Genomic DNA, 17,123 nt, shown 5'->3' on the forward strand with positions numbered 1-17,123 from the left:
GGGGCCCAGGATGGACATGTCATCCAAGGAGTTGGGGGGGAGTTGAATTGGTTCCTGACTGTGAGGTGTTGTCGTTTGTCAGGAACCAAGCGTAGGTGCTCCACAAAGCGGTCTCCAAGCCTCCACTTGGTTTCCCCGATGTAGAGGAGGCCACATCAGGAACAGCAGATATAATATACCACATTAGCAGATGTGGAGGTGAACATCTGTTTAATGTGGAAGGTTTTCTTGGGGCCTGGGATGGAGGTGAGGGGGAGGTGTAGGGGCAGGTGTAGCACTTCCTGCGGTTGCAGGAAAAAGTGTTAGGGGTGGTGGGGCTAATGGAGAGTGTGGAGCGGACGAGGGAGTCACAGAGAGAGCGGTTCCTCTGGAAGGCAGATAAAGTTGGGGAGAGAAATATATCCTTGGTAGTGGGGTCAGATTGCAGGTGGCAGAAGTGGCGGAGAATGATGCGTTGAATCCGGAGGTTGATGGGGTGATATGTGAGCCATATTCACCTGATGTCTGCCAGAACATTGTGGAACCATGATCAAACAACCTAACTTCTTACCTTACGATGGGGTGAAGGTCACCAATGTAAGAAGAGATAGATGGTTAGGACTATGATACTACCCTGAGGACCACCTGGGGTTAAGATGATATTTAGTGTGCGTGTTTTGAACTGCTGTCAATTAATATGTAACTTGATGGATATGATGTCCTATGACTTTTTTGGCACTCTAAGGCAGCAGATAGGAATAGAACATACTCTACATAGCTCCCAGTGAGCATTTTTTGTAAATAGTCTTGTATTTAAATAAAGAATCAATGTTATTGTTTCACCAATCCTTGATAATTTACAATCCTTGTAAATTGATACATTTACATCTGAAAGAAGAATGTAACATGGTGGATTGCTGAAGGTAGAGTTTTGAAGATATTTGATTTTCAAGCATATCATTTGTCACATGCCAGTAGCATGGTTCTAAAGATACGACTGTAATATACATGCCTCAAGCCTTACATATATACTAATTATTTTCTTCAGCTAGAAAAGAGAAACAGTTATCCAGAACGGCTCAGCTTCTGTAAGGACAATTCTGTAATTCTTATAATTGATTATTGACTGTTGACCATGATTTATCTTGTTGTTGGATAGATATGATGTGTTCAATCTGTGGAGGTCTTCATTCACTATAGCAATTTTGACTTTAATGACTTGTTTAGCTGGTTTGGAAATATCAAATCCAAAGAAACAACGTTCTCAGAATGAAGTAAACTCATATTGGGGATTGATCGCTTTCTAATTGAGTATTGAAAGTTTTGTGATCATTTTGACATGATTTTTAATGCTATCTGAAAGTTCTAGCAACATTTCAAGTTTCTCCCTGTACTTCTAGAGTTAATTTGACTTTGAGTTGCATTACCCTAATGGCCACTGCCTTAGCTGATCATAGGTTATTGCTTGATTACAGTGGTGGCACTGTTGAGCACTGATTTTTTACATTGCTTCTAGCTTTACCCACTTTAAGTCTTGGTTTATCTCATATTATATAGAACTGAAAGACAGGATAATTTATTACTGCTGAATCCTAATACTTAAAACTGGGCAGAGAAGAAGAATTTATCCACTAACACTGAAAAGAAGGTTATAAAAACTTTTTTTTTCAGATTAATTTACCCTTTGCAGCAGTCTGCACCATTCCATGGCAAAAATCATTTTGTGGGTGGAACTTAGAGGCAATACTGGATTTCAAGAGGAGGTTGAGATATATCATCGTCTTGATACTTCCAGCTGGAGAGGATTACAAATGCTTCAGTCTTTTCTGTTGTACTTGCATACTGGGCTCCATCATCACTGAGCAGGGGAACATGCTTGGAGCTTCCTTCACTTAGTGGTTAATCAACCACCACCTTTCCAGAGCAGATTTGGCAGGACTACAACGTTTTGACCTGATTTTCTGTTGTATGATTATTTAGCTTTGTCTCTTATGTGCTCTTTCCCTGTTTAGCATACATGTTATCCTGAGCTGAATGTTTACCAGGTTAGATAAGCCTTTTGTTGCTCTTGGCATGTTCTCCAGCACTCCTCATTGAACCAGGTTTGAACCCTTGGCATAATGTTAAAGATAGAGTGACGGATAGCATGGGCTATGAAGTGTCAAATTGGAGATGATCACAATCCTACTGCTGATGTTCTGCAGCACCTCATGAATTTGATTTTGAGCTCTTCAGCATTTTGTAAGTCTAACCCATTTAGCATAGTTTCGGTGCTGGACAACGCGATGGAGCATATCTTCAGATGTACCTATATTTACATGAGGACTCTGCAGTGATCACTTCTACCAGTACTATCATGGACAGATACATCTGCAACAGATAGATTAATGAGGGTGAAGTCACGTAAGTTTTTTTCCTCCCCCTCATTTTAGCACTTTCATCAGATGCCATTGGCCCAGTCTGGCTGATTGTCAGTATTTTGCCAGCTCAGTCATTAGTGACAGAACCAAGCCACTCTTGGTAATGGCAAATGCACCAGTTAAATGATGACTGACAGTTAACTACCAAGTTCTGTTTAAGGTTTAAGCTAGTCAGGTTGACTCTGATTGGTCAAGTAATTTCCCTGAGAAATGAATCAAAGAATAGCTGCCATCTATTTTGTTGAGGTGAAACAGGTGCACTGTATGTATCTGTTCTTTTTCTTTACAACACACTGGATCCTCTATTTGAGTTTTACAATATATTTTGAGTTTTACAAGAATGGCTAAGTATGATCAGATTGTTGTGAACAGGCAAAGGGATTTGCTGTTCAATACGATCTGCCTGATGGATTTTTACAATTATCCAGTGGTTCTTTGTTCATTATTACTGAGATTAAGTTTTCATTCCATTTTTTTTTTTAGAAATTAGCTGCCATGATTCTCTACAGTAAAGCAATTCGAGAGCATCCTAATATTGTGAAATACTACTTAAGAGGAAGATCTTCTTTGGAATATTTGTCAGGAAAGAAAATATTGTGGTTACATGTCACACTGAATTACATTTCAGCAGCTAATGTCAGTTTTCTTTTTTTTAATATGTAAGCCACTGAACATTGCAATTTTGTGTATTTTGTGTTAAATATTAACTGGCAGTGACATTTGGGTGAAAACTTTCTTGATGATGTGCCTGCTGTAACACCATAATATTGATTCAGGTATGGCAGAAATATGCTTAAAGTGCAAGAATGCGAGACAGCGCAAGGAAAATCATGGCCTAGATGTATGCAAAGCTGCTAATATGGCAACCCAGTTGAATCTAAATCCACAAAGGGTTTATGTTCATCGTTTGCTGGCGTCATTTCTGTCAATTTGCATCATGGCACACACATTTAATCACCAAAGATGAAAGAGAAAATGTACACTCATGCTGAAAGATTTACGTCAAGCATCATGATCAGATGCCAAAGCCTTGTTGGAAAATGTATTGTTCAGTTAAATTATCAACATTGAAGTGTGCCGTAAGAATCATAAAATAGTGTACTTTTTGATTAAGTACTTTGGGGTAAAGGTTGACCCTTGTGTTAGTATCTTGGATGATTTATTTTGGAACGTAAGTGTGGAAGGAAGATTGGAAAAATAGTTCAAAATAGCTTGAGCTGATTATTTTCAGATATCAACATTTAACTGCGGATGCTCTTGGTCTGAGCATTCATCCATCTCAGGAACATAAAGGCTATTTAGCTTGGGAGCAAATGATATTTGTTCTGGGTGCAGTGCCTAAGCAAGCAAAGGTTTTTCTAAATAAAGTGTTCTTTTGCAGAAGTAATATAATCTCTGTTGTTCTTATGTAAAGGACCAATATCAAAATGTCAGCAGAGAATATCCATTTAGATACAAATTTACATGAATTAGTTTTCTCCTTGACACAATGAGAAGAACATCATGAAATGCATCCATTTATCAGAATGAAATTCATAGGAACTGTGCTTTTGTTACTTTTATAATGTCTGTGATTTTACAGAAGACCATTCTTGTGTTTTGGGAATGAGCCAGTAGGAAATAAATATTTTCGCATAAGGCAAAAAGAGCTCCACGTATCAAAAATTTGGTATTTTAGCTCAAATGCTGCTTATTTCCTATGTTAACGAAGAAATGCAAGAACAGTGTTTTTGTATTATTGTAAACATTCATGTGGCAAGTTACAGTAGATGTGAATCAGAACCTGCTTTGTGGCAGACAACACTGTTTTGATGGATAGGCCTGACTCAGATTTAGCACATAATCATGTTCAGTTTGCTTCACTGAACAGCCTCAAGATAAAAGACATTAAAAAAAAGGTTTGGCTGATGTCAGTCTTGCAGTGATGTCATCAGTGAGAGAGGGTGTTCAGACCTCTTTCTGCTGCAGTAGACAGAGTGAGAGCTCGAAGGAATCAGCCACTCACTGGCTGAGAGGCAACAGCACTTTTGCTTTAACTTCCAAAGCTTCTGGCAGCCAGGTTTTGTAGTTTAATTCTTGGTGCAGCTTGCTCAGTCTGCCAGTTTGTAAAGTGCACTTTACAAAGCAAAGTAGTTAAGAGTCAGGGCAGTTTTGGTGAGTGGGAGGATGCCAGCCCTTAACATGGACTGTGAGCTTTCTACACTGCTTGCCTGTCTGGTCGATGTGGAAGTTTTTACCAGTCAAGAGATTAAGGTATACTGGTTAATATTCCTTTGCTTTGTCAGCTATCTATAAATGTTTAGACTACATGTTTAATGTTATATTTATGCTTCTTTGGACTGAATGTAGCTGTATAACTGTGTTACAGTCTTGTGCATGATGTGCTTTAAACATTGCAGGAATATGAAGAGATTTTTGTCTGTGGCAATAATTGATTGTGCAGTATGTTTAAAATTTTCCTTCCACTTTCCTGGAGGCAAGTACTTTGTAAAATAATAAATTATGATTAGATCCTTTCGGTAGTAGATTAACTCTTATTTTTTATTTTCTTGACAGCTGCCTATATGGTTGAGTGTGAGTTAGCTTTTTTTCTCAATGCAGCTCAAGTTGTATTTTTAAATTCTTCCCAAATACTTGAATCCTTTCACCTCTGACTTGGCTAAACCTGTCCCTTTGCTGTTTCTCTGAATTTATTTCAACAAGTCTGGTTAGATGAAGATTAGACTTTATCAATAGCATAGGAAGAAGCTTGAAGAGGAATTTTAAACAGCTTGCAATGAAATAAACAAATATTATTAATAGCAAATAAAGGTGAGTATGAGCACATTTCATGATCGTGATAATGGAAGTGTTACAAGTTTTTTTTCGAAATACTATCTACTGCATTTTTGCTGCACAGGAGAAGAACAATTAACAGTACCTTTAAAAATTAGCTGTGAGAGATAAGTGGTATTTGGCACAATGCAAATTTTGTCGTTCCTGACCTAACATTACAGAGCCGTGTGTGTGTGAGAGAGAGAGCACTGTAAATGCAGGAGCAGTTTTTCATTGTTCAGATAATTGTGCTCAACTTTCACGTTTTCGTTCCTTATATCTCTACATCTATTGCAATGTGTTACAGATAAACCACTGAGATCTGAAAGCAAATCAAAAAAATCTGGGTGTTTATTGAGTTAAAATGGAACAAACAGTAGATAGCAACAAACAAAAACAAAAATCACCTAACACAATAATGATTCATCATCAATGCATTTAATTTGCTTTGTTAAAATATAGACAATATGTATTGATCAATGGGTCACTCAGTTTTCTACTGCATAACTTTTCATGCTGTTTCACTTAAAAGTTTGTTGTTACCAATTTAGCATGTTAGGCCAGACTGGATTTCACAAAGTTATGTCAAATCTGTTTTATCCTAGTACTGGGTCCTTCCATTTTTTGTAAGAGATTCTCTGTAAATGAGTTATTGGTTACCATGTGGCCACCTGATCATTTCTTAGTTTTAATTCAGACTGGCTATGAATGAATTTTGGGTATGGGAAATGACAAGCTTATTATTGTGCAGTTAAGGTATATAGTCCTGAAATAAGGATTAAATCACTTTTGTTCAGTCAGTATGAGTGAAACACTACCAGAATAATAAAAGGTTTCAGTCTACAGCATGGTGTTTATCCCAACTAGCTTTTAATTCAACAACCATCAACATTAGAATACCTCATCTGAGATCCTGGTTTTGCTGAAAGAGGAACCTAAGTACTTAATTGTTGGGAAATCAGTCTTAGGGATGATAACACAGTTTTTTTCACTCCCCATAGAGTTCCATCTGCTATTAACCAATGTTAATACTGAATATGTGTGTACCCAAGTACTGTTTATAACACATGAAAATAACTTTAAAACAGCTCTAGAGAACAGTCTCATTTTCATCATTGTTTTGAATGGTGATATCTTTACTTCCTTATAAAATTTATTGTCAGTCTTTTACAGAGCATCATTTTGAAATGTTACGGAGGATTTAAGGTCCCAACATTCCTGTTGTCAGAGGTTAAGCAGTGTTATAATTTTAGCTTGTCTTTGGATTCCAGTGCTAATACTTGAGGAGCAAAGCAAACACAATAAATATGGGTTTCTAGCATAGAATCCCTACAGTGTCAGGACAGGCCATTCAGCCCAAAAGGCCACACCAACTCTCCAAAGGGCATCCCACCCAGACTCACAACCCTACCTCCATTTCTCCCCATGGCTAATCCACACATCCCTGATCACTACATCATGGCCAATCCACCTAACCTGCACATCCTTGGACAGTAGGAGGAGACCCGAGCACCTGGTTGAAACCCACACAGACACAAGGAGAATGTGCAAACTTCACATAGACAGTCACCCAAGGCTGGAATTGAACCTGCATCCCTGGCGCTGTGAGGTAGCAGTGCTAACTACTGAGCCACTATGCCACACAAATATTAGGTTTATAGTTTTCTATTCCCCACCAACAATAAATAGGTTCCTAAGTGATAAACTGTGGCTAGTGTAGTATAATTTGTACATGTCCATTTTATTTTGCATTTTTAAAGCAAGTTTTTTTTAAAAAGTAAAAATGTTAGCAAACCCCTAAATTTCTGTGCAAGAAAGGATGGACCAATGTAAATTGGCTGTTTGACTCCATGTAAAATAACCATCAGGAGAAATTCAGTAATTGATGAGTAGGGCAGAATCCTCTGGGAGTCTGAGTGAAGTGGATTAGGACAAAATCTGACAGAACTGGGTGAGATGTTTGGTGAGATCAACCTCGATGTTGAGGACAGCTCACTGCATCCTTAATGCTTTTGCTGAGGGCTGAGATGAGTTTCCTACCATAAGCAGTGAGTTGCCAACAAATAAGAGTTATCACTTGTTAAATACCTTATTGAACACACAACTGGTTTAATTGATGTTCAGCTTCCTATCTAGGCAAACGTGCTAAACAAGATAGATGTTCAGAAATCTCACCATTGAAGTCGGAGTGGGTACCTGGTAATTCCATCTCATCAGTGGCTATGACCATTCTGCACATTGCTCAGCATCTCAGAGCATGGTCCACGGGTACCAGCCACACGCATCCCATGTCCACGGAGATTGGCATTGAATATTCACCAACTGCTTATGACCATCATGGCATTCGTCCGATTCACTTGAAGGCTGATTAGAAAGCTCAAACTTGCATTCCACGGTGCACCAGCAACTAGCATGTGAAGGCTACAGTGAAGCCACTTTTTGTACAGGGTCAACACCCAGCTGACGGATTGGACCAGGCTGCATCTCAGGGCTGCTCACTTGCTCTCCTGGTGCTCATTCATTTAGTATCATCCATGCCTTGCCTTGTTCTGCCAATTAGCTCAGTCACACAACCAGGCATTGCTGGTCAGTAGTCTTCAGGCAAGGGGCCAGGCATCTTGCTGTACAGCAGTATGCAATGTCAGTCTCATACCAGCTGCTTATGGTGAAGACACACTGCATGTACAGCAAGTAGGCAGCCATGTCTCAGTGTCTTAGGGGAGTAGTCCTCAGCAAAGTTCATGGAGGAACCTGTCAGTCAGGTGGTCCTGACACAGCAAGAGCAGCCTCCCATACCAGTCCAGGGGATTGTCTATAGTCTTCCACCTGGTCAGGGTGATCTCAGTCATGGGATCCATACTTTGGGAAATGGGTGATGCTCAATCCTGTGGCTCCTTAGCAGCTAGTCCAGGCAGCTAGATAGTTACAGAACTTGCCACAATACTACAGCTTCTGAACATTGGGGATGTTGCATTTCACATGCCTGTCTGTCTGTCCTTTTCCTCCCTGTGCACGTGGATGAAGTCCCTGATTGTTGACATCAAAGGGTCTTCTCCTGCCTGGGGCTGAGTGGGTACCTGGTATCCATCAGTCCTGAGCACGCCAGTGCCCCAGGATGTTTGTGCATATTGTGCTCCCAAACATTCAAAGTGAAGCACTCTTACCAAGGCGTCAGTATCTCAGCTGGTGGATGTGCAGGTGGCAGTGTTGCTGATGTTTCATCTGACTTCAGGGGAGCCAGCTGTGTCGCTGTGATGGTGGTGGACATACTGATGGTATTTACCAGATAAAAAAGAGAGAACAGGCATCATGATCAGTGGTTAGAAGTGGGGCTCAATGACTGAGACTGATAGAGGGTTACATCGAGAGTTACAGTGGAATGAAGTGTGGTACTTATTCAGTTGGAGGGACATGGATATCTCCACATTCCTGCAACAGTTGTCCTGGTCTACTGTGAGGGCCATGGGGGGTAAAAAACCTGATGTCAGGCACTCCCTCGTCAGTCTGGGCACTTTCTGCCCTATTGTGAACTGTCTTCTCCTGGAATGAGAGAAAGGGAGGAATTGAGTGAAGACACAATCAGTGGCACAGCTGTTTGTGCTGATAGATGGTAAGGTGTTCAGAGGGCGTGAGAAGGAGGCACAGAGGGCATACAAAGTTAGTGATGTGGGAGGTTGTCAGGGAAGGAAGATGTTGCAGGCTATAGTGAGAGTTGCAGAGCAAGAGTCTTTGTGGAAGGTGGATGCAATAGCAGAGATGGTAAGTGTGAGGTGGCAGAGACCACAAACTTCTCTGGACTACCTCCATTGTCAGTATGTATTTCCTTAGATAAGGGGCCAGTATTTTTCACAGTATTCCATCTGTGGTCTGATTTGTACCTTGTATATTTTTAGCAAAACCTCCCCTATTTTTATATTCCATTCCCTTTGAAATAAAGGCCAACATTCCATTTGCCTTCCCTAATACCTGCTGAACTTGTATGCTAGATTTTTGTGATTCATGCACAAGAACTCCTAAATCTTTGAGCTGCAGCTTTGTGTAATCACTCACCATTTAAATAATACTTAGCTCCCTAGTGAATTGAATTGAATTAGCTTTATTGTCATGGACTCAAATGAGTACTGTGAAAATTTTATAAGTTGCCACTTAGAGCGCATTCAGCTTATTGTTTATGCACTTTAGCAGAATCTCACAGTATATTCTATCTGCTAAATTTTAACTCATTCACCTGACATGTTTGCAGATTGTCTGAGTCATCCTCGATATTTTCCACCTGTTTTTATGTCACCTGCAAACTTTCTCCATTCACGTCCTTCATCCAAATCATTAATATATATTATGTCCCCAGCACTTAGCCCTGTGGCACTCCACTAGGTACAGGTTGCCATCCTGAAAATGCCCTCCTCCTCATTATCCCACTTCTTTGCCTTGCATTAGTTGGCCAATCCTCTATCCATGCTACTATACTACCCCCAACTTCATGGGCTTTTATTAAGTAGGTTTATCTGCAGTATCTTATTGTTCGCCTTTTCAAATCCAATCAGATGCCATCTATAGGTTTCCCTTTGTTTATCCTGCTTGATATCTTCTCAAATAATTCTCACAAATTTGTTCGGCATGATTTCCCTTTTATAAAACTGTGCTGACTCTGCTTGATTATATTTCATATGTCTAAATGCTCTGCTGTTACATCCTTTATAATGGACTCTGCAAGTGATTAGGATTGACTTTACTCACACCAAATGTACATAACTATTTTACAATCACTGCACTTTGCAGGAGAAATCACCCTACTTTTGTTGGAGAATTTATCTAGAGTATCTTCCAGATCCAAAAGGGAGGAATGGCATTCTCCACTTAGGGAGCCCTTCAGGACTCAGTATAGAGTTCAATAAGTTTAGGGCTTGAGCACATTCTTCCATATCCTTCCCCCACCCTGACACACTATGATGTGTCATCACATGGGCTGCTTTTGTCATGGCTAACCTATTGTCACCCCATTAGCAGCTTTTCTATCTTCCCATTTCACATTATCCATTCCTTTGATCCAAAAAGTTGATTCTGCTTTCTCTCCACAGTTGCTGCTCGACCTGATGAGTTTCTCCAGCTATTTCTGTTTTAGTTTCATTTTGTCTTTGCATCACCTGACTGCAGTACTACCAGTGGCTACCTTGCACAGTGGCACTTCTGGTATTGTAGTACTGCCAGACTCTGATTAGCCCGCAGCTGTCTGAGGCAGCACTTCCTGTCTTCCAGGGACAGAAATTCCACTGTTATCAGCCAATTGATTGTTATATGTCTGCAGGGCAGTGTGGTTTAGTCTTCTTTAGTTGGATTGAGGATATGGGGGAGTGGGGTGGCGTGATGTGGAGATCATGGCACCCCATTTTAATCTGCATGCCCTCCACACTACGAACTTATCAATGGGGACCTTTAAAATTGGCCCCACTTAATTTGTTTGGACCCCATTCATGAAGCTTACAGAAAAGCAAATTTAGGTACAAAATTTAGTACAAATCAGTCTAATATTATGACTTTTGCATAATATTAGAATTTCCTCTCAGAAATAAAAGAAATGAATGTTTGTGTTAATATTCTTCATTCAAATCCATTTTAGTGTCTATTTAAACTGATGCACGTAAAAACAAATGGAGATTACTATTCCAACATTTGAAAAAATACTCCCCTGTTGGATTTAGAGACAGGAAATTATTTTCCTTTTTTGGAGGTGGGAAGTTGGGCTGGTAGAATGAAATATCTCAAATATGAGAATGGACAGATAATCATCATTACAGAAGTAGATAAATTTAAAACTATGTTTGTGAGAAAAGGTGGAGGACATTCTTGCTGACATCTCTGTGCACATATTGCCTCATTGCATCTTTTATTATAACCCCATCTTTTCTGTGGGCTTCCTAATACATGGAAAATAAAGCAGAACAAAATTACTAACCTCGGGACGAGTACAGATCATTATTTGTCTTGGGGAAACAATATTTTATCTTTAGTAAGTGGAAAATATGGAGGAGGTTTGGCCGTCTGAAACAATTATTTTCAGTGTGGAATATTCCAAAACCTTTGTTTCTCTTCTTTGTTCGGCAGGATCAGTGGTGTTGGCAGGACTTTATTCTGAGGTTGTTTGCATTTCAGCTTGCCAGACCAAACAAATTGGTTTTAAACGGGGTATTTTTAAACCAGAACTTCACAATGAGAGCAAAATAGGAGGATTATTACTTTGATTAATTTAGCAACACAAAGTAAATTAATAGGGAAAAGTAGCTTATTGAACAATGTGTAATTGCTGTATCAGTAACTTCACTATTGCATACTGCAATATCTTGATACATATTGAATAGTACAAATTTGTCAATTTGCACTGATTGAATAGTGACAAACATTCAATGGGTTCTGTTTTCTATCAGATATTTCTCCACACCCAATCTTTGGCACCTCATATTGGTTCCAAAAAATTAATCATTAGTCATGAAGAGAGATTGGATAGATTGGAGCTGTTTTCCTTGGAGCAGAAGACTCTGAGGGGTTTCATGATTGAGATGTATAAAATTATGAGAAGCATTTACAGAGTAGACCGGAAAGACCCTTTCCCCTTGATGCAGAGAGCAATAACTAAGGAACACAGATTTAATGTAAGGGGCAGGAGATTTAGAGGGTGATGACAAATGCTTTCTGCCATAATCCAGACCTTATTGCCTGCAAGTGTGGTAGAGGCAGAAACCCTATTAACATTTAAGAAGGACTTAGACGTTAACTTAGACCATAAGACCATAAGAAGTAGGAACAGGAATAGGCCATTTGACCTCTTGACCCTGCTCCGATTCAATATGGTCATGGCTGATCCAACATTCCTTAGGTCCACTTTCCTGCCCTTTCCCTGTAACCCTTGGGTCCCCGACTGATCAAGAATCTATCTATCCCAGCCTTAAATATACGCAAGGACTCTGTCCCCACAACTCTCTGTGGCAAGGAGCTCCAAAGACACTCAACCCTCTGAAAGAAGAAATTCCTCTTCATCTCAGTCTTAAATTGGAGCTTTTATTCTGAGACTATGCAGTCTATCCCTAGAGTCTCCCATAAGGATAAACATCCTCTCAGCATTTACCTTGTTAAGCCCCTTAAGAATCCTATATGTTTCAAAGAGATCACCTTTCATTCTTCTAAACTCTAGTGAATAGAGTGCCAACCTGTTTAGCCTTTGCTCATAAGACAATCCCTCCATACCAGGGATCATCCTAGTGAACATTCTGCCTCCAATGAAATGATAGCTTTCCTTAAATAGGGGACTAAAACTGCCCACAGATGTGGTCTCACCAGTACCTTACACTGTTGCAGTAAGACTTTCCCTCTCTTGTACTCTAACCCCCTTGAAATAAGGACCAACATTCCATTAGCTTTAGTGTTTACCTTACTGCACCTGTGTCCAAGCTTTGTGTTTCGTTGCAGCCTTCTGCAGTTTATCTCCATTTAAATAATATACTGTGCTTTCGTTCTCCTTTCCACAATGAACAACTTCATATTTTCCCAAATTACACTACATTTGGCAACTTATTGCTCACTTACTTAACCTTTCAACCTCTCTCTGTGAGCTGTTGAGCCCTCTGTGTCCCTGTCACAACCTGCCCTTCCACTGATTTTTTTTTTGTGTCACCTGCAAGGTTGGCTATAGTACATATATTTCCTTCCTCCAAGTCATTGATATATATTATAAACAGTTGCAGTCTCAGCCCTGATTGCTGTGGAACCCCACTGGTCACAGGCCTCAAACTTGAAAAAGAACCCCTTATCTCCATTCGCTGTTTCTTGCCCATTAGCCAATTCCCTATCTGTGCTAATATACCAACCTCCAACTCCATGGTCTTTTATCTAATGACTCAACTTTTTGTGAGATACCTGATCAAACACTTTCTGGAAATCCAAATACAATACATCTACTGCTTCTTCTCTATCCAGTCTGAATGAGACTTCCTGGAAAAATTCTAATAAATTAATCAGATATGATTTCCCTTTAATGAAGCTATGCTGATTCTGCTGGATTAAATTATGATTTTCCAAAAGTTCTATTATTTCCTTAATAATTGATTTCAATACTTTTGCAACAATAAATGTTAGGCTAATTGGCCTGTGGTTATCTGCTTTTTACCTTCCTCCCTTTTTGAATATTGGTGTCACATTGACAGTTTTTGAACTCACTGGCACTTCTTCAGAATCCAATGATTTTTTGGAAAATTACAACCAATGCATCCACTATCTCTGTAGCTACTTCTTTCAGGATCCTGGGACGCAAACTCCTAGGACACTTGTGATGTCAAGGCATACAAGGCTATGAGACAAGTGCTGGAAATTGGGATTAGAACAGTTAGGTTCTTGTTTTCATGTGAAGCAGACTAGAAAGGCTGGAGGGCTTCTTTTCTGCACTGTAGACCTCTATGACTCTAGAATCATAGCACAAATCCTTCCAGATGTCCTTGTCAAATCTGCATGACTGAAGTTGGTGTTAGTCTGTTTTTTATTTGGATTTCAATTACTAATTTCTCTCCCATCTCTTTGTGCTTGAAAAGTCAAGAACGTTTTCAAAGTTTATCAGTATTTCTGCAGGAGTAAGCATGGAGATTGGCAATGTCTCGAGTTTATGAAGTGACATCTACAGGCAGAAGATTACAGTTCAAAGTGGGACTAGGTAGTTGGCGATGCCCAAATAAGGAGTGTACAGTAATGTAGCAATGCAGGCTAAATTCTCAAATAAGAGGATGCAGCCTCTCCACATGTACCCTGCCTATATGGTTCAATCAAGTCACCTCTTAGTTTTAAAGCCCAGCTTATTGAACCTTTCATCAAAAGACTACCACCCATTTTCAGTATTAGTTTAGTAAACCTTCTTTGAACTGCTTCCAACGCGTTTACATCCTTCCTTAAATAAGGTGAGCAATACTACATGCAGTCTGTGGGGAATATCACAAAAATAAACAAATTTTATGGGAAGAACTTCTGAGACCTCATATCCATTACAGAATGAATCCTCATATTACACCCTCACACTGCAATGCATAAAGGCTGCCCAGGAAGATTATTGTCATGCTTCCCTAGAAGTTCTAAGATATATGACCTCATTCAATTGCACGTTGCACAACTGAAGTTTTACATGGGAAGCATAGTTCTGCCAATAAGCTGCCAGAAGAACATTACACAGCGCTCCACTGACGAAAAGGTTGCTTTGGAATGTGGTTGTGAAATTGAAACATTTTGTGTTACTCATGGGCCAGGTTACCTGCACATTCGAAAACCAAAAATACCTAAAAATCAACAGTCTTTTGGAAGTGGACCAGAACAAACCTATAGACATGCTGAACTCGGGCCCTTTTGAAAATGATTTTGCTGTTAGGTACTTCAGGCCCAAACAGACCTAAATGCAAAGTTTTTTTTTGCAAAAGACTCGAATGAACCCAAACAGACCTGAACAGGCCTATAACAGATCTGAATATCTACTCAAGAACCAAGATCTGAAAACTGAAAAGATCCTTTTTCTGAAAATCAGTTGATCCCAAGGTTTTTGGATAAATGATTTCCAATGTACATAAATGTCTTGTTGTCATTGCATTTGTTCAGCTGACATTACAAGGAGGCAATTATTGTGCACAATGTAATGCTTCTGGATTTCTTGAGGCCATAATTTTTAATATCCATTCTTGGACGATCAATGACCTGCCAGATGGATGATGTTGAATCTACCAAGGCATGATCACAGCAATTGGCCTAGCAAAGCCTCAATTGCAAGAGTTTTACTCTTTTTTTTTTAAAGAAGCAATCAGCAACTTCACCACTTTGCATGCTGTGCGATTTCAGCCATTTTGTGTGGACATTATTTAATTGACTTTTGTTCCAATATGGCAAGGTTCCAACTTTGTTTCAGTGAGTGACTTGCAGGCTACGCCTTTGAAAAACAAACAAGGGTCCTGACCCAAAACATCAGCTTTCCTACTCTTCTGATGTTGCCTGGCCTGTTGTGTTATCTCAGACTCCAGCATCAGCAGTTCCTACTATCTCCATGTTCCCCTCTGTGTTGCTGTCCCTATAACCACCATGACCTTTCAATCTACCCTTGGTTCCAATAATTACTAATGTCCTCACTTCAGCCCATGACTTTGGAAATTCCCATGTTCTTGTTGATCTTGCATCTTTCCCATGTAGCAGCCAGAGTTACCTTGACCTATTTAAGTCCCTCCTTCTCATGCTCCCAGCCCCCTGCTATTCACTATCGCTATTCCCTCAGTGATCTAATACAATAAAACTCATCCCCAGATTGAGTTGCTCACATTTCACAGAATTCCATGGACTGCCCTCTGATAAATTCCCTCACCAATATTGTTCAAATCCCCAAGACAAATGGTGTTGGAATTCTGGACTGACTTGGTAGGGTAGCCCGTACTGACCATAGCCCAGTCCTCAAACTGATATCTCCACAGCACCCCAACTGACCTCCCTGTAATCCTTGGACTTGATGCACTTGACCTCCAGGACTGATCGTGACCCAATCATTAACTTACAAGGACATGGATACTTGGAATCTGGAAGGACCAATCGCCTTTTTAACAGTGTCTAATTCCCTGTAGTGGAATAGAGCCAGCTCATTGACTGATGTGATGGTACCCTTGACTGAGCATAGTCCTGTCTTCACATTGCTAAGGAATGGTCTCCTTTGACTTTGGCACTGACACATGGTCGTTGGTTGAAGCACATGTATTGCATTTGTCACATAAACTGCTGGCACATATTGCAGGTCTGACCTTGACGTAGCATGGTGCCAGTCAGTGACATGCCAACCCCTATCTGACTGAACATTCACTGATAATTTTTCTCCACCATCACAAGCTGCCTGCCTCTCCTATACACTAAAAACAATGCAAGCCAATCCGAGAGACTGGCAGTCTATAACTGAACCTGGAAGCCCCTATGCAATGTGAGGCTGGCAGCCTTCAAATAAGTGATTGAGTGAGTGAAAGTAAGAAAGCAAGCTAAGAGCTGGAACATTCAAGTGTCCATGTCTGTGTAGAATCATCCTGTGTAGATGCATGAGATGTGTGGCTGTCTCTGCAGGAAAAGCAACTTCACAGAATCCTGCAAGTTGTAAGTGTCCCTGAACTCCTTAGTGAAGTGTTGAAGTGCTGCCTGAATTGCTTGGAGGGCAGGCACGATGATGTGGTGAGGCTGATGACTTGCCAATACTTCCTTGCATGAATGAAGGATTGATAAGAATGGTGGCCATGGATTATGCAGGGACATCAGAAGAAGCAATCAATTAACGGCTGGGACAAGTATTCAGCTGAAGCTGCCACATACTCTGATTCACCTGCCTGGCATTTGTCTCGTCTAGTTTCTCAGTGAAGGAGTGGGAAATTGGAAATCGAAGGAAAATTAGGTGAGTTGGGGGTTTTAATGGAAGTAAAGTAGTCAATGTTCAATGGCAAGATTTGAAGTCACCAATTAAGGCTACAGGGAAAGTTGTGTTTTTCTCAATGCCAGGAAAATGATTTTCTTTCTCCCTGTATTTTCTCTTCTTCATTGCCTTATACCATGTCAGGGAGAGGAAAGTCCATCCATACTTTGGATCAGAACATTGTTCCCTAAAATTGAAACTTAGTGTGCCCACATAACGTCTACCGTCTGGTGCAATAGGGTACACTTTCAACCCTAGTTATTTACAGAAAATATATTTAAGTACCCATCAGATGAATGAGGGCACACAAACTAACCTGTAATAATATTGTTTCAGAGATAGTAGGAACTGCAGATGCTAGAGAATCTGAGATAACAAGGTGTAGAGCTGGATGAACACAGCAGGCCAAGCAGCATCAGAGGAGCAGGAAAGCTGACGTTTCGGGCCTAGACCCTTCTTCA

At 40.1% G+C, this 17,123-nt stretch overlaps 1 protein-coding gene across 3 annotated transcripts in view; it reads left to right on the forward strand.

Moving 5' to 3' along the window:
- LOC109911951 (calcipressin-2-like) overlaps window positions 1-17,123 on the forward strand; it is a 336,670-nt gene that overhangs the window by 191,740 nt on the left and 127,807 nt on the right. The window contains exon 1 of one of the 3 annotated variants that reach the window (XM_048596550.1): window positions 4,344-4,652. The exons of the other annotated variants lie outside the window; for them this stretch is intronic. Within the exon in view, the coding sequence (XP_048452507.1) occupies window positions 4,566-4,652 (87 nt within the window). The 5' untranslated portion in view covers window positions 4,344-4,565. Of the gene's footprint in view, window positions 1-4,343; window positions 4,653-17,123 lie in introns of those variants that run through there. 3 annotated transcript variants of the gene reach the window in all.

Source organism: Rhincodon typus, chromosome 5 (genome assembly GCF_021869965.1).
Source record: "Rhincodon typus isolate 14 chromosome 5, sRhiTyp1.1, whole genome shotgun sequence".
NCBI classification, from domain to species: domain Eukaryota; kingdom Metazoa; phylum Chordata; class Chondrichthyes; order Orectolobiformes; family Rhincodontidae; genus Rhincodon; species Rhincodon typus.